Raw genomic sequence first — 17,543 nt, forward strand, 5'->3', positions numbered from 1 at the left:
CAAAAAATGTACTTAAGCACAGCACTTAAGTAAGTAAGGGATACGAACATGATCGTACATGGATGATAATGTCTCATAACTGAGAATTAACAAATTATGTTCGTACTTTGCAGAGAAATAAATAAAACATAATATATTTTTTAAATGACAGATGTAGCCACTATACGACCTCAGTTAGACTCGCTAGAGACTATATCCACCCAGTCTGATCTGATGCGCTCTGGGAGAACAGAGCAGCTGATTTATTTTGTTTTGATTAGGTGTTCCTGCATGCTCGTTTGAAGCACTGGGCTGTGTCAACCAATCGGATTGCTTCCTCGAAACGTCCTGTTATATAATTAGCGATACAAAGATGGATGTGCCTTCATGGCCTCTGAGCCATTCCGTTGTGAAATGACTCTATTTAGCAAACTATGCACCGTGAAATGCTGCACTCTGCCTCAAAATTGCATCTATTATCAAAGGGAATGTCAGTTAGCGACTAAACACTCTAACATGTACAACAACAGCTACTGAACATCTAGGCTATCGACAAGCACAAGTCAGTTTGTTGGAGAGTTAATGTGACTGTTTGAGGCTCCGTTTACTGCATGAGTACAGTTGTTTCAGACATAACGCTAGTGAATACCGTAAGGGAGACATGTCTCCTTAAAGGACCACTTCACCACTTTTCAACCTATCTTCATATAATAGGTCCTCACTAATAATTAGGGCTGACCCAAAAAAATTGATTAATCGATGTTCAATCGATACGCACAGGAATCGATTTTTAAATTTTGAATCGAATAGTCATTATAAAAAAGCAGCCGCTTTTGGTCCGCGAGACGGCCCCATTTGGTTCGCGAGCCATGCTCGCGCCTCGCAGCACCGCAACGCCTCCTCCCCTCTCCCCCTCACTACTCGTGGTAACAACAAGGAAGTCAACACACACACAGCAGCCTGCCCTGCACTCATGCCGCCACAAAATAAATCTAAAGTGTGGTTGCATTTTAGAATATGCAAGGAGAACAAAGAACAAGTGGTGTACAGTGTCAACTATGTGACAAGAAATTGGCCTATCACATACGGGATGGCCCAAATGGGGCAAAAAATAGCATGGGACAGGGGGAAAAGCCCTTGACCTCCTGGGCTCCAGGCGCGCTAATTTGAGCCGCGGTCATCCACACTTTTCTACCCCAAGAAAGAGCCTCGTCGGAAGGGTCTGAGAGCGGCGTAGACCGCGGCGCAAATTAGCGTGCCTGGAGCTCCAGGACTGGTGTTTTTTTTGGTGTTTTCACATCTGAGTTTCAATCGGAAGAGAAGCTTTGATTATAGGCTATATATATATATATATATATTTTTTAGAGGTAATGCCTGCGTCAGGCAGTTGACTTGTTACGGTCGGATGTACTATTAAGCCTAATTATTTGTGCGTCACTGCTTTCATGAAGGCAACAGTTGTTGCTTCAATGCTTATCGTTTTAAATAAATGAGACCAATCCAAGCATGCCTTTCTCTCCGCTATTGTTTAAGGTGCGCCCCCCCCCCCCCCGTTGGGTTTCGAAGCGTTGACGATCGAAACAAATTTATATCGAAGCGTCGATCATCAAAAACGTAATCGAAGGTCAGCCCTACTAATAATCATGAAAAAAATGGCTCAATCTTTTGTCTGTAGGAGGGGCTGTGGGCAGTTCAGAAACCGTCTTCCAGTGACATCATCGATGGGGAATACAAGCTAATAGAAACTGCAGGCTTTCTAGTCCTGAAAAGTTGCAATGCGAAAATGGAAGCCATCGTTCTCACGATAATGAAAATCTAAATATGTTTGTAAAAGAAAATCTTGTTTAAAAAAAAAAAACTGGAAGACATTTTCTAAACTGCCCACAGCCCTCCTATGAGAAAAAAAATCGTGCAATTTTTTCATGATTATCAGTGAGGACGTATTATATGAAGATAGGTTGAAAAGTGGTGAAGTGGTCCTTTAATGATTCCAGCAACCAATTTTTTTTTTTTATAATAATAATAATAGTAATATACTGGAACTGACTAACATTTTAAAATGTTATACATTTTGATTGGTTCCTCCTGAAATAGCCGACCTATACGGGCTATAGCATAACATGGACCCACGACATTATAAAGTTACACACCGAAGCCTAACCCATTCTGAACGGGAACCCATTTTGGTGTCAGCATCATGTTATGCTTTAGCTATTGAAAAATAGCAGATCTACAAGCTCGTAGCGCGCCACCGAGTGGCGAGCTTGTAGGTCTGCTATTTTTGAAAAATCGAAGAACGACTGACATTTTTAGAATCTGATCTCAGGTCAGAATGGGTTCATCAGACCAGTGTGTGTCCAGTGGAAACCTCGTATGAATCTGATCTCAGGTCAGAATGGGCTAAACGACCACTCGGATCATTCATGTTTCATCTTCTCTCCAGGCCAAAAGTATCGCTTGTGTGGGACAGGACTAACCTGACGCTGCCAGATCCAAGAAGCTTGCTAAAGTTGCTACACAAGTTTGTTTCACAGCTTATTGGGATCTGGGATCTCGGGAGCCAATTCGATGACGCGGCTGTTCCTTTTTTTCCAAGATACTTTGTAGATGATTGGATGGGACCGTCTGTCTATCACCGTGTGGGCGTGCAAACACAACCAATCATATTGACGTGTCTATATTGCGTCACATCCGGTTTCGCACATATCCCGCCCTTAGCTCACGCTGATTGGTTCGAACCGGAGAGGTTCGGTGTTAGCTCAATCCCCTGAGCGATCTCAGATGGATGCTGTGTTGGGGAACATGGTTACCCAATACCGCCCCCATCTGGCAGAGTCAGGTTAGGACAGGACGGGGTTAACAACGTATTACTTTATTTGCTATTAAATGCCTTGATGTCATATTCGACCATAGAGGCCTAATATTGTCCCCTCAGCAGGTGGCACTCTAGGCTCTCCAGGAAATGATTGCTATTGATTCAGCTTTTTTTTATTTTTTTATTTTTTTATTTTTTATTAACTTGTTTATTTATTTATTGTTTTGTTAGTTTGTTTAGAGCAGTGGTTTCCAACCTTTTTTCCAGATCTATAAGGTGTCTGTTTCCTCGCTGTTTGATTTTTTTAAGCTAGTCATGGCCGCCAGTTCCCACCTGATGTTGTGTGGGAGTCCAGACTGCTCCAGACCGTACTGAGTAACTGCTAGCTTACATAATGTCTTGAGGCTAGGACTGAAGTCTAAGACATACAGGTCCTCTGCTCCAAAGAGGATGACACGATCTCCCACAATGCAACAGCACCTCCTCCTATGCATCTTAGAAGGGCGTTTCCCCTTGGGCTCAACCTTCTTCCAGGAGAACGTCTCTGGACTGCATTTCCAAAAATCATTGAATATATCTTTCCAGCCACCACATATGTACAGCTCTCCATTGTAGGTAAAGGCTGTATGACCATCACGTCCTTCTGGAAGAAGCTGTAGAGAAGGTATGTCCATGCAGTGGTCGGTCTCTGTGTCAAACACTCTGATGGTGCTGTTGTGGACCCTGCCCCTGCCCGTGCCCCTGCCCCTGCCCCCAAATACAAACATCTTTGTCCCAATGATGGTGGCAGTGTGCCTGTAGCTGTATGTAACAGGTGGATACGTTTCTATTAAAGACCAGACCATTGTGCTGGTGTCCAACTTGTAGATGTCATTAGTGGGTCCAGTCCAGGCCATTCCTCCATGGATGAACATGACCTTCCCCAACACACAGGCTGAGTGGTGCTCCCTCCCCTCTGGGACAGGCCCAGAAACCCTGGGTTTGGACCATATGTGGGAGTCGACATCAAATGCATAAAGGACATTGGTGAGACCTCGGTTAGTCCTCCCTCCCCATAGTAGACAGTATCCTCCAATCAGAACAGCTGTGTGGCCCCACACAGCCCCAGGGGTCACTGCAGGGGTCAACTCCCTCCAGCGTAAAGACACTGTGTTGAAGACGAACACTTCAACTCTTCTCCGGTTTCCGTCTCCTCCAAAGCAGTAGATCTGGTGTCCGACCACCACAGCAGCCTGGATCTTCCTAATTTCTCCTTCCAGATGTATCGTCCAGTGAAACATTTCACACAGCAGCTCCACCGTCAATGAGTGTTGACGACTATAGTTTACAGGTGGACTAACTAACTGATGTTTAGTGCATCGGACACGTCTTTTAAAAGAACAATTACACGGTTGTGATGACATTGGATGATTACGTCATATTGTATAGAGCTGGCCTGTTCTTACATCACAATACTCCATATTTGGGCATGCCTTGACAAGCGGGTAACACGGGTACAGCGGGTATTGCATAGCCGGGTGGGACATGGATCTCCAACTTCCATCGTTATACCGACACGGTGCTCTACATGGCCCTATCGCCAACCCCCGCCTTCGGGTATGGGCACTGATGACGCGGAGGAGGGAACACGACGCCGCCAGTGCCCACAGCACAGTCCCCAGCGGGGAATCGAACCCACGACCTTCTAGCTGTGAGGCGACATCACTACCAACTGTGCCACCGTGCCCCACAGGCATATATACTCTAAGGTTTTAACCCACATCACGGGATAGTTCATCGTATTAACCGTTTCAGTTCGTAGGACGCATGAGGCCGTCATAAGGATCCCGAAATATTAGTGCCTACGACGTCTGTGGACGTCCTAGCGACGTCCCAGCGACGCGGGGCGACATGAGACTATTCAGAATTTTTCCTTTTTTTTTTTTGGCATTTCACTTTTCGCTTTCCGTACGCTAACGCTCAGTGCAATAATTAGCTTGTCATTGACTCCCATGTTAGCGCGGCAGAAATAATGAGTCGTATCTCCTAATCCAAGGCGCTCTCTGTGGTGATGAATGGATCGATATGCTGGCGCTTCATTTCTGCTCCTCATCCGTCTCTCCCGCAAAATATGAACGTTTTTTGGAGCGTAAAAAAAAGAATTAAGATGATCGGGGATGTGAGGTCTCTTTGTAAAGTCAACTTTTTTTTAGGAAAGTGTTTCCGGTTCATGGCTTTCAGAGTAAAAGCGATCAGACAACTCTGGCACCCCGGAGCTTCTATTTTGATGCACTAACAGCACTAAATGTGTTTGTAACCGGCAGCACATGTCGGGAGCAGCAGCGGTGTGGTTGTCGTCGGACTGTTATAGTGTGTCTCTAACCAACGTAACTATATGCACCCCGTCCGTCATTTACGGGGCTCCTGCCGTGCTGTCGTCTACCCACCATGTTGTCGTACTCTCCATGAAGAGCCATCCGTCATCGTCTATGCGACTGTCTGCACTGATATAGAATGGACCCGAGGTTGGGAGGATTTTAAGCCACTCCATGCTGTGAATCCTGACAGCTGCTGTTTATTGATTATTCTCGTTCAGAAGAAGAAGAAGAAAAAGTGCCATGGCCATTCTTAATCCATTCTGACCTGAGATCAGATTCATACGAGGTTTCCACTGGACACACACTGGTCTGATGAACCCATTCTGACCTGAGATCAGATTCTAAAAATGTCAGTCGTTCTTCGATTTTTCAAAAAATAGCAGACCTACAAGCTCGTATCGCGCCACTCGGTGGCGCGATATGAGCTTGTAGGTCTGCTATTTTTCAATAGCTAAAGCATAACATGATGCTAACACCAAAATGGGTGCCCAGTCAGAATGGGTTAAAAAACCTCTCCCATCATGCATTTCTGCCTCCATCTCTTTTTCCATTTGCCTTCATTCCCACAGTCCCAGTGAGATACCCGCAGCAGAGAATCGATAATATTATTGCCAAAGCAAAGTGAGGTCCCTATAAGCAAGTTTTGTTTTCTATTTTATTTATCAACTTTTTTTTTAAACTAAAGTATATATACAGCTAAAAGTTATAAACTAAACAAAAAGTATAGGACAAAATAATAATATAATATATATATATATATTATATATATATATATATATATATATATATATATATATAATATGTATATATATATATAATATATAATAATATAATATAATAATAATAAAGTGAACTTGACCAAACTAAAGAAATAATCTGAGATATTTATGCTGTTCTCAAATTAGCCAATGCAGCTGCTGTCTTTAACCCCTTTTGGGCGAGAATCCCTTTTGGTGTTATGTTATGCTTTAGCTATTGAAAAATAGCAGATCTACAAGCTCATAGCACGCCACCGAGTGGCGCGCTACGAGCTTGTAGGTCTGCTATTTTTGAAAATGTGGCGCAAATCTTTTGAGTATAAATTTCAGAGCGAACATTTTTAACTAAAATATTAGCTTCTGGGGGGGGGGGGTCCCTGGAACTACATATTTTGAAATGGGGGGTCCGTGGCCCAATAGAGATAATTCTGGGGGTCCTTGACTTGAAAAAGGTTGAGCACCACTGACATAGAAACATGGGTTTTTCAGGATTTTTATTTAATTTTGAAGCCTTTTTTTTTTAATCGACCTCAGTCCAAAGTGGGTTAAAATGAGTGTAAAGTAAAGGTATAAGTGCTGAATTGGCCATATTGCAGGAGTCACTAACCGTCTCCCCATACAGTACAACTGGCTGACAGCCTGCTGTGGAGGCTCTGACAGCTGATGGTGTTTGAAGGCTGAGCGATTCATCCCCCCCTGGGTCACACACACACACCGAGACGCAGAGGAAAAAAAGTCTAAATTTAAGTTTGTGCTGCTAGGTTTGTGCTGCTAGGGGGGGGGAGGGAAAAAAAGTGTCGTCGACAAAAAATGACACGTTCCTAAAGGAATGAAAAGTGTTGAAGGTTCGCTTAAAAGCTGCTGCCGTAGTTAACACCGAGTGCTGGGACCTCTCAGGGACCTTTGTGTGTGTTAGAGATTCACCAAGCATCGTGGTGGTAAAAAGTATACTCACATTTAGAGATACTCTGTTACAACTAAAAGTCTGGAATCAGTAAAAATTTACATAAAGTAAGAACAGTAGAACATACTCATTATGTACTCATTATGCAGCATGTTCCCATTTCACAAGTATTCAAATGTACCAAATGTATACAAATCTTTAGAAAGTACTGTATAGCAGATCTACAAGCTCACAATGCGTCGCATCTCGAGCTATTTTCAAATGTCCGGAGCGTCAGTGTTGAAGTGGTTAATGTATGTTTTGTAATAATAATTAAAATCTACAAAGTAGCGTTTTCAAATAATTGTAGTGAATTTATGTAAAGTAAAGGATCCGAGATGTAGTGGAGTATAAGTAAAAGTAGGGCTGTCAAAGTTAACGCACTATTAACTAGTTAACTCACAATCCTTTTAACGGCACTATTTTTTTTAACGCGCGATTAACACATTGAGTACGCCGACTGCCTTCAAAATATAGGCTATAGAATACCGGAGGTGTCTGATCGCTTTTACTTTGAAAGCCATGAACCGGAAACACTTTCCTAAAAAAGTTGACTTTACAAAGTGACCTCAACATCCCCGATCATCTTAATATATTGTTTTACGCTCCAAAAAGCGTTCATATTTTGCGGGAGAGACGGATGAGGAGCAGAAAATAAGCGCCAGCATATCGCTCTATTCATCACCACGGAGAGCGCCCTGGATTAGGAGCTACGAGTCATTCTTTCCGTCTCGCTAACGTGGGAGTCAATAATAAGCTAATAGTTGCACTGAGCGTTAGCATACGGCAAGCGAAAAGCGAAATGCCAAAAAAATAAATAGGAAAAATTCTGTCCGTCTGTGTGTCCGTCCGTGTGTGTGTCCGTGAGCAGCTAATCTCGGCCACCGTTAACCCGGTCGATGCCAAATTTTGCACACACACTCCCTGGATGCCAACGATGAACCTCTGCCCCAAACTTTCCAGAACGGCCTGTTATAACGCCACCAGGAGGCCGCTTTGTGCAAAACAAGTTTTTGCACAGTACACCTACAGATTTTGAGTGCAGGTTTCGTAGTACACCCACGTCGCCACGGCATTTATAAAGTGATTGCAAACAGCTGATCCTTCCTTAATTTCGTTCTGACGTTAATAAATGTGACGGCTGAAATCTATCTGGCACGCCCTATGAAATCAAGCCTCGCCCTCGTTTTTGCGACATGAACACATGCAATACGTCCTGGAAACCCTGTTTACAGGGGGGGGGGGGAAGGTTCTCCCGTGCCTTGCTGCCCCCTCACCCCCCTCTCTCATACACACACACAGGCGCACACGCATGAACTTGCAAGCCCAACTAACTGGTGTGTTGTTAAATAAATAAAGAACGAACACCTGCATGAATTAAATAAAGTTGTAGGCCTACCCTGTCTGTTTCCCTCTCACCTCGCTTGCCTTGCTGTCATGTTCACGCACGCACGCACCTACATGACACATCGACATCGCATAGCCATGAATGGAATACGTTTGGAGGCTGGCCTATATTCATTTTACTCATTTGTGCGCAGTGCACGGCGAAGGCGTTAGACTGCGCACTGCTGTGATAAGTCCTGTGGGTGAGTGATATGCCTTCATGAGAGATAGGCTATCATGTCGTCAACGTAATCAACGTTTATGTAGTGATTTGATCATTGATGAACGAATCATAAACATATGGATGAAGGCTTGCTTGCATGTGTGCTGGTATGTGTTGGCGACGCACGCCGCGGTCCCGTCCTCCCGACCCCCGGAAATGATCTCGCTTTTATCTGAACTGTCAAAGCACTTATTTAAATGGAATGGTGAATTATTAAGCCCCTTACGCCTATAGCCTGCTACAATTGCAAATAGGCAAGCTGTATGCTTGTCATTGTCACTTGGAAATAAAGGCGTGCAGTCCATTTATGCCTTTCTTTTAATAATATCACAGTGATGCGCTCCCAAATCATTTCACAAGTGCGCTCGCATAACAAGGCCAGTAAAGCACTGTTTGATTAAGCACAAACTAATACATTGTAAACATGTTGTATTGTTTTTAATTGTGTGATTTTAATTACTTGTAAAGTTGGAAATCTCTCTTTTTTTTTTTTTTTTTTTTTTACATGTCTATACACATACCGTTTTATATTAACATTTTAGGAGTGAAAACATATGTTTAGATGCCTGTGACAGCGTGTCAGCAGTTCAGACAAGGCTGCTCCGCTTGTGTGCGACAGAAAAACAGCCGAGGACAAAGCGTACAACAGCTCCCGACCAGACGTGACTTTTTGTCCTACTCAAGTTCAATTTCAAGCAATGCCGAAAATGTCGGTAATTTCGGCGTGCACCCATATTTTGGCGTACGCACGGTTGATAAATGAGGGCCTCAGAGTTAAATTAACAGTGGTTTTACATTATAAAACGGAGATAGAAATGCCATTAAATTGGGCGTCCGTAGCATAATGCGTGTGAAACTGGGGGATCTGTGAAATTAATATGGTTCGGAATCACTGCTAGAGCCGTACAAATCCTCCCTTATCGGGGTCACTGGAATATGTTTTCAAATGGGGGGTCCGTTTGCCATGAAACCACTCTAATGAGTGACACAGACCAAAGGTTGGAAACTAAACTGAACTATCTCTCACTGATCTTAAGTGTTCAAAAGGATCCTTTTAAATGTATGACATCACTTTGGTTTTGAGCTGGCTGAGGGGGTGTTCGTGCCAGATAATTTGCATCACTCAGACATGTTAAAAAAACAAAAACTGGTGCAGAAACTTTTCCCTCATTAGAATTCAGAAGTTCTAGATAAAGCTTGCAAAGCTAAAACTTTCCCTTCTTGCGTAACTCGTTAAAAACGAAAAGCATCTGTGTACGTTTTTAGCTTTTTGCGTTTGCTATCCGAAAATAGCAGATGTACAAGCTAGCTCGCAGCGCGGCATGAAGCGACGCGAGCTTGTGCATCTGCTATTTTTGGGAACATTTTTGAAAAATCTTGTAAGTGTGAGAACTAACTAATCTAGAAGGAATTTGTAGAATCGGAGTCAAGGTCTTAATGGGTTAAACCAATTTGGACAAGTTCCCAAAATGTTGTGATTCCTATCCTTTATTGCACAATCAATCCAGTGCTTTGCGAGATGTATTATACTTTGTGCGAAACAAAACCGTAGTAGACTACTTGGCCTGAGAATTAAAAAAAAATCACACCTGTGTGAAGTGAGTGGTGCAACTCCGTGTGGGGGTCCCCGGGAAAGTTCCAGACACACATGAACGTGGCCAGGGGGCCGGCCCGGTTCCGGCGAGCCGCCCGACGTCATGTCTTTGGCAAGACAGTGGATTTCAGTAAAAATTTTCAGAATATTGTCAGTGGGGAAGGAGGGCTTTTGCAAAGGTGTTGCTATGTAAATGCTATTCAGATTATTATTATTTTTTACAATGAAAAGAAGTGTCGCAGATTGACACAAAAGAGAAGAATTAGCAAGGCCTAAACAGTGAAAAGAACCTTGGGAAAACAAGTATTTCCAGAAAGATTGCGGGAAATGTACAGGAAAGCCTGAAGTGTTGGAATGGCATATATCTGTACCTTGTCAACAAGAGGTTAGATTAGAAAGACGCCTGTCAAACGTTAAGAGTGCCATGCCAGTGTACGCATACAGCCGGGGCCACGCATGTCACAGTCGACCAACCGATCACATTAACAAGCCACTTCGTTCAAACTGAGTGCATGTCCTTTCAATCAAAACGAGCTATTTCAGTTGCAGCGAGAGAGGCGAGATATAAGCACAGCCTGCTGCCCGCATCCACCCACCCACCCACCTGCTGCTGTCAACCACCGAGCGACACCAGCCAGCGGGCCCTCAGACAATAACCCCCCAGCTCTCTGCCAAAGTGGATACAGTAGATAGACGCAATACATTACATATATACAGTATATCCCATTTAGGCCTGACGTAAAAAAATAAAATAAAACTGTTTTAAACTGACAGTTTTCAGAAAAAACCATGTTTCTATGTCCGTCGTTCTCAAACATATTCATGTCAAGGACCCCAAATAAATATATATGACATTGGCCCCATCATCTGAAAATATGTTGTTCCAGGGACTCTCCCAGTAGTAAAGATTTGAGTTAAATCTCGCTCTGTGACTATATATATATATATTCAAAGATTTCAGGCACATTTTCACGATTTTTCAAAAATAGCAGACCTACAAGCTCGCGAGTGCCGCGCTATGAGCTTGTAGATCTGCTATTTTTCAATAGCTAAAGTTTAACATAATGCTTAAAACACCAATAGGGGTTCCAGCCCAAAATGGGATATATATATATATATATATATAAACCTTGTCGCGGTTTGCAGAGTGTTGCTGCTTAGCAACTTAACTCATGCTCATGTTCCACCTTTGCCTCTTACCAGCGGTGTGGGAGTGGAGCACAGAACAGACAGACCAGTGTGTGTGTGTGTGTGTGTGTGTGTGTGTGTGTGTGTGTGTGTGTGTGTGTGTGTGTGTGTGTGTGTGTGTGTGCGTGCGCATGCACAGCACAATTAGTTGGCCTTGGTCCCTTTTGGTGACATTGTGTGGTCACAGAGAACCACGTGCACTATGATAACGTGGCAGGTGTCGGATGCCAAAAGCTTATTTTTATTTTTTTATTTGATAACGTTATTTTTAGATGGCGATCTACCTGGGCACCCCCCCCCCCCCTGACCTAGATGATGACCAGAGGAATGGAGAAGACCCCAGAAGGCTGCTGGTTTGAATCCCTGCTGCCGGCCCGGTGAGGCCTGAAGGTGAGGGAGAATTCTATAGTCCAAAAATGCTGTTATTTTTTGGGGCACAGTAAAGTTCATCGGGGTCGGGACTCGAACCCGCGACACGCACTGTCATGCTGTGTGTGTGTGTGTGTGTGTGTGTGTGTGTGTGTATGTGCGTGTGTGTGGCTCTCAAGTGATGCTAAACCCGCAGCCACATGCCTATTTTAGGTGGGTATAAGTACAGTAAGCGTGGCGACATTCCCCCTATGAGCGGCGGGACGTGGCGGTAGCATGTTGTAGCTAGCTATACGCTCGCAGCGGGAGGCCAGAAGCTGCCTGTCTGTCACGCTGCTGAAGGTAGCGGCGTACACGTTCTCTCTCCCCAGTTGGACATTTCTATTTCATTGTGTGGCTTGACAAGCAGGCCGGTATATGATGTGAAAGAATGAAAGAAAGCGGAGAAGATATTGCCGTTGTTACAGCGAGGCCATGCGTTGACAGCAGGGGTGGCTTTACAGCCATATATATATATATATATATGTGACCAAATTTGACTGGGAGACTGCCATTGGATTTTTTTGAATTTTAGTTTTTTCATTTCATATCAAAGCAGGGAATCATAGCTTCGAATTTACATATTGGTTGTTCAGTTTGACCCACCAGTTTAGGAGATATGGCTTATAGAGGAATGTCTTGCAGAAAACAGCGAGTTGAGAAAACAGGCTTGAAAGGTTCACTTCTGTGGTCTCTAACATTACAATAGCTACATGTTTAAGCATTTTCTTTCTTCATATTTACATGTCAATTTCAGCTTTGACACTTATTTCAGACATGCTCTAGTATGTGAAGAGTCTGCCTGTGCTATTAACTCATTTTGAAAAAAGAAAAAAAAAAAATTCTCCTGGTGAAAAGCTGGAATGTGCGCGATGGCAGTCTCTCAGTCAAATCTGGTCACATATAGTGACATGTAATTTAATTTACCATGTGCCTGATCATCTGTAAACTGTGGAACGATGGTGGAAGAGAGTTTAACAGCAGACCTGTGGGTCAAACTGCGAATGCAATTGATTTGTGTACGGCCAGTGTTGCCACATTGATACAACAACTCGGTTAGAAAGTACACTGAAGCGACTGTCAAAACACCTGCTCTGTCTTTGCTTTGAAAATTAGAAGAAGAATAGAATACAAAAATACCCACAATTATAGCCTGGTGAATACTATGCAAACACAACAAAAGGCCAAACAAACAAACAAAATGACCTAGTCTTTGTATCGAATGAAGTAAAGGGATAAATTATGTACTTAGAAAATAAGTTTTTTTTTTTCTCGGTTGAAAGCAATCAGACCCGGTGCGCCTGCAGCCACTGGTTGGCTCTTTTGTCAGAGGATTTAACCCATTCTGACCTGAGATCAGATTCTAAAAAATGTCTTCTAAATCCTGACAGTTTTCTGAAAAAGCTTATGTTTCTGTCAGTCGTTCTTCGATTTTTCAAAAAAATTGCGGACCTACAAGCTCGTAGCGCGCCACTCGGTTTTTTTCAATAGCTAAATTATAACATGATGTTTAAAACACCAAAAGGGGTTCTCGCCCAAAATGATTTAAACTCCACTCATTCCAATTACAGGGCCCCCAAAGAGTCCTAAATTGCTATTTTGCCGTCACTACCTCACTGTGCCGGGAGTGGAGTGGGTAATTTGTTGTTCCTTGTTGCCGGAGAGAAGCCGCCTCTTTGTTTGGGACATGTTTTATCCCTGCCCGTGTATTAAACCCGTCTTTTGCCCTTGAATTACGGTTTTCAACCGCGGCATTATAGATTTCTCCTGGTCTGTACATTTACCGCCGCGCACGGCATGCCGCGTATTGATCGTTTGGCCGTACGTGCTGGCACATTTACACTACGCATTCTTTGCCTTTTGTGTTTGTTGTTGTATGATTTGTCGTGATGTGTATTAGACCCATTGGGGTGGTGATGCACTATAAATTAGAAAGAAAGGTGAGACCTGATCAACATCAATACAGCATCATTGAATTGTGGACACAATCTTATCCAACGCCAACAAAACATTGGGCAGGATATCCCCTTATGTCAACAGCAGTGCTATGAGGACCTTAGCCGGTGCCCTCATCCAGTGCCACTTTGACTATGCGTGTACTTCATGGTACAGAGGTATCTCCAAGCTTTAGTAGCCTGGGATGGCTAAGGGTGGAGGAGAGAGTATCTCAGCTCTCATTGTGTCTGGTCTTCAAGATCCTAGGTGCCTCTGTTTCAGAGTACCTGCTGGGCTACCTGCCCAGAGTACTCAACCAGAGGAAGTCCTTATGATCTAGTTCCCCACAGTTTCAGGACACTCATGGGAAAAAAATGCTTTTTTCTACGCAGCCACTACTCTGTGGAATGCACTCCCTCCAGCCCTGTAACTTGAGTAGCTAAGCTACAAAAACTTACCCAAAAAGTAGCTGAGCTACTTGACGAGGTACACAAATATGAATGTAGCTAAAATACCACAAGCTACAGCAAAATGTAGCTAAGCTACGTAGCTCAGCTACATGTAGCTTAATACTCCCCAACCCTGCTAACAGCACAGTAACGTGTCCGTACCTTGATGGCGGCGGTGGCGATCTGCAGGTGGTGCAGCCTCCTCAGCGTGCTCTCGCGGTCGGTGAAGTAGGAGGCGGCCAGCTGGTGGAGCAGCTCCAGGGACACCACGGAGCTGTTGCTGCCCGTCTCGGACTTCCTGCTCAGCTTCTGCTTGTCCAGGAAGATGGTCAGGGACTCCTCGCCTGCACAGGGGAACAACACGGACACCAGGCACAGACACAGTTAGTTAGTTTGGTAGATAGATAGTTAGTTAGTTGGTTAGTTTTGACTATCTCGGCGTGTGTGTGTGTCTGTGTCTGTGTGTGTGTCATTGTTGTTTTCGTCGACTAAAACTAAGACAAAAAATGTTCGTCGACTACCTTTTTTCACTGACTAAAACTAAATAAAAACGAATCTATGATGACTAAAACTAAGACTAAATATACTGACAATTCCGTCAACAAATAAAAACTAGACTAAAATGTTAGGAAGGGACTAGTGGACAAGAGATCCAGTTTTATGCTGGGTTGCAAGCTGAAAATAGCAGATATACATTGTGAGATTGTATATCTGCTATTTTCAGCATGCAACCAAAGTGTAAAATATGTCATTACAACGACATCAAGGCCTGTCAAAACACATTTTAGTCGACTAAATCTACAGTTGATTTAGTCGACTAAAATCGTATGACATTTAGTCGACTAAAACTAGACTAAACACTAGAACATTCCAGGTGACTAAAATGTGACTAAAACTAAGTGAAAACTATTCAAGAGACTATATGACTAAAACTAAAATAGAAATTTGCTGCCAAAAACAACACTGGTGTTTGTGTCACTGACTGACTGACTGAATTATTGTTGTCCTATAGTCTAGTCTTCATTGTCTTGTCCTTGTTTTTGACCTATCTATCGACCTATCTAGTACAGTGTCTTATACAGTATTTGTCTGGCTGGTCCCTCCCTACACGCAGACAACTCCCATCCTGCACATCACCTCTTCAATCTCCTCCCATCAGGCAGGAGATATAGAAGTATCCAGAGCTCAACATGTCGCTTCAGGGATAGCACTTACCCCGTAGCCATTAGACATCTGAACTCATAGTATACACATATAGCACTTTAAAAAACTGAATGTAATGTCCTATGCTGCTGGTTTTTGTTTTTGTATTGTACTGTCCTTCTTGTTTGTGTATCTATGGTTGTCTGTATATGTTGAGTATGAACCAAGACAAATTCCTATCAACTTGTTGACATGGCAAATAAATTCTTGAATCTTGGTCTGTACTTTCCGTGGTCAGTTAACATGTTTGAGAACCATAACTAGTCTAGACCACGTACACTAAAGCATCCATAAACAGCATATTATATTCCAGGATTCACAGCAGTCTGTACCCACCGCCTCAGGTAATTATAGCAGTGCAGATGATGATAAATGACCCTTCATGAAGAGTGACAACAGAGTGTGTGTCGTTCGACAGCACGGCATGAGCCCCGTAAATGACTGCTAACAGACTGAGTCGTCCTCGAGGTTTGGCCACTTATAACCCTAACAGGTGAACAAAGTGAGGAAACAGCAGACCAAGACCAAACGCACAGCATGACACTCATTTTAACCACCATAGTATGCTGTCTATTACAAAAATAGAAGATGTGTATTGAACTATTTTAACACAAATCTTCTCTTGTGGTGGTCCCTGGCACGGGACCTTTCAGATGGGGGTCCGCGACCAAATACATATCAATTTGCGGGGGGGGGGGGGGTCCTTGACGTTCGAGGGTAAGGTTTTCAGTAAGTTGTTAAAACGGTTTCCCTAGAGGGAATCAACTCAGGCATGCACGCAATCATGTGAAGTTGCGAAATCAATCAAGCAATCAGTTTGTCACGGACATTGTCAAGGATTCTGAAGGAATACACACGGGTACAACTAACGTGTACCTGAGTCATCATGGTAATGAATGACAGAACATACACGTTTGGATGGTTGTTTTTCACATAGTGAGATACAGTATAATTTCAGTCACACGTGTTACCCGCTTTGTTATCTGTAATGACGCCACGGCTTGTTTCTGTTTCTATGCAAATAAATACAAAGACATGGACTAGTGCCACGAGACCAAAATAATGTGATTTAGTTAATTTCTTTTGGCATTACTTTCATAGCCTCGGAATCCCAGACGTTTTATTTCCTGGAAAAAAGAAAATTAGTTTTCATAAACATAAGGTTTTTTTTTTCCTCTCTTTTTAAACTTTTTTTCTCGTCTTTCCATAATCCTCCAATGACTGTAAACTTCCAGTGTACTTAGTCCAACTCAGAGCCATCTAATAGAAGAGTTATGACATTGAGGGGGCAGAAACCGAGCGCTGTTCATGCAGCCTGAACTGAGACAGGCTGGAGTTGGAAATACATTGTTTTCAACGAGGGCGGCGCAAATAAGAACTAATTTAACCCATTCTGACCTGAGATCAGATTCATACGAGGTTTCCACTGGACACACACTGGTCTGATGAACCCATTCTGACCTGAGATCAGATTCTAAAAAATGTCAGTCGTTCTTCGATTTTTCAAAAAATAGCAGACCTACAAGCTCGTAGCGCGCCACTCGGTGGCGCGCTATGAGCTTGTAGATCTGCTATTTTTCAATAGCTAAAGCATAACATGATGCTGACACATGTGTGCAACATGCAAACTGTTTTAAAGTATTGCACAGTAACAACAACTAAAGTCTCTTTAATGATTACGTTGTATACTATTACTACAAAACAATCTTTTTAAAGGGATTTAAGATCATTAAAGCTGGGCTGTTGCCCTGTGAATCCAATGCATTTATGCCTATACTCCCGGTCCAGGACTTGTCCCGGTTGGTTGGTTGTCCGGTCCACATGCTCAATAGAAGTCTCAGAGCCATTGGACTGAAGCCCCATGAAGTGAATGCAGTTTGCGTAACTCTGTCTACAGTATCTCTAAGGCTCTGGTCTAACTGTAGTACTGAATTCTCTCAATTGTCCATGCTCTCATTTGCGCTGACCTTTTTATTGTCCATGCTCTCATTTGCGCTGACCTTTTCATATGACATTCATGATTATTTATATATACCGTAGTAGGATGGCTTGGGATTCCCTCACAATAGTCCGTTAGAGTACCCTGCATCTGTTCTCTGCCTTATAAATTACATTAACAAGTCTATTGTAGTTCAAGTGTATAGTTCTATTTTTATAAGATACAGATTCAGTTTTATCAGGTACACACCTGTGATAACCTGGGGGGGAATAATAGCTCTATGCAGATTAGATCTGGCCCCGCTTTAGTCCACCAACAAACTAAAGGTTATAAACTACTTTCACTGCAGCAGAGTTCCACATCCAT

At 43.1% G+C, this 17,543-nt stretch overlaps 1 protein-coding gene across 1 annotated transcript in view; it reads right to left on the reverse strand.

Annotated features, from left to right (window-relative positions):
* Positions 1-17,543, reverse strand: part of brinp2 (bone morphogenetic protein/retinoic acid inducible neural-specific 2) — a gene marked incomplete at both ends in the record, with an annotated part of 193,619 nt that overhangs the window by 135,332 nt on the left and 40,744 nt on the right. Inside the window, one exon of the mRNA XM_083781950.1 lies at positions 14,198-14,379. Coding sequence (XP_083638076.1) covers positions 14,198-14,379 — 182 coding nt within the window. The remainder of the gene's footprint in view (positions 1-14,197; positions 14,380-17,543) is intronic.

This window comes from Protomyctophum parallelum, assembly GCF_964188405.1.
Source record: "Protomyctophum parallelum genome assembly, chromosome: 14".
NCBI lineage: Eukaryota > Metazoa > Chordata > Actinopteri > Myctophiformes > Myctophidae > Protomyctophum > Protomyctophum parallelum.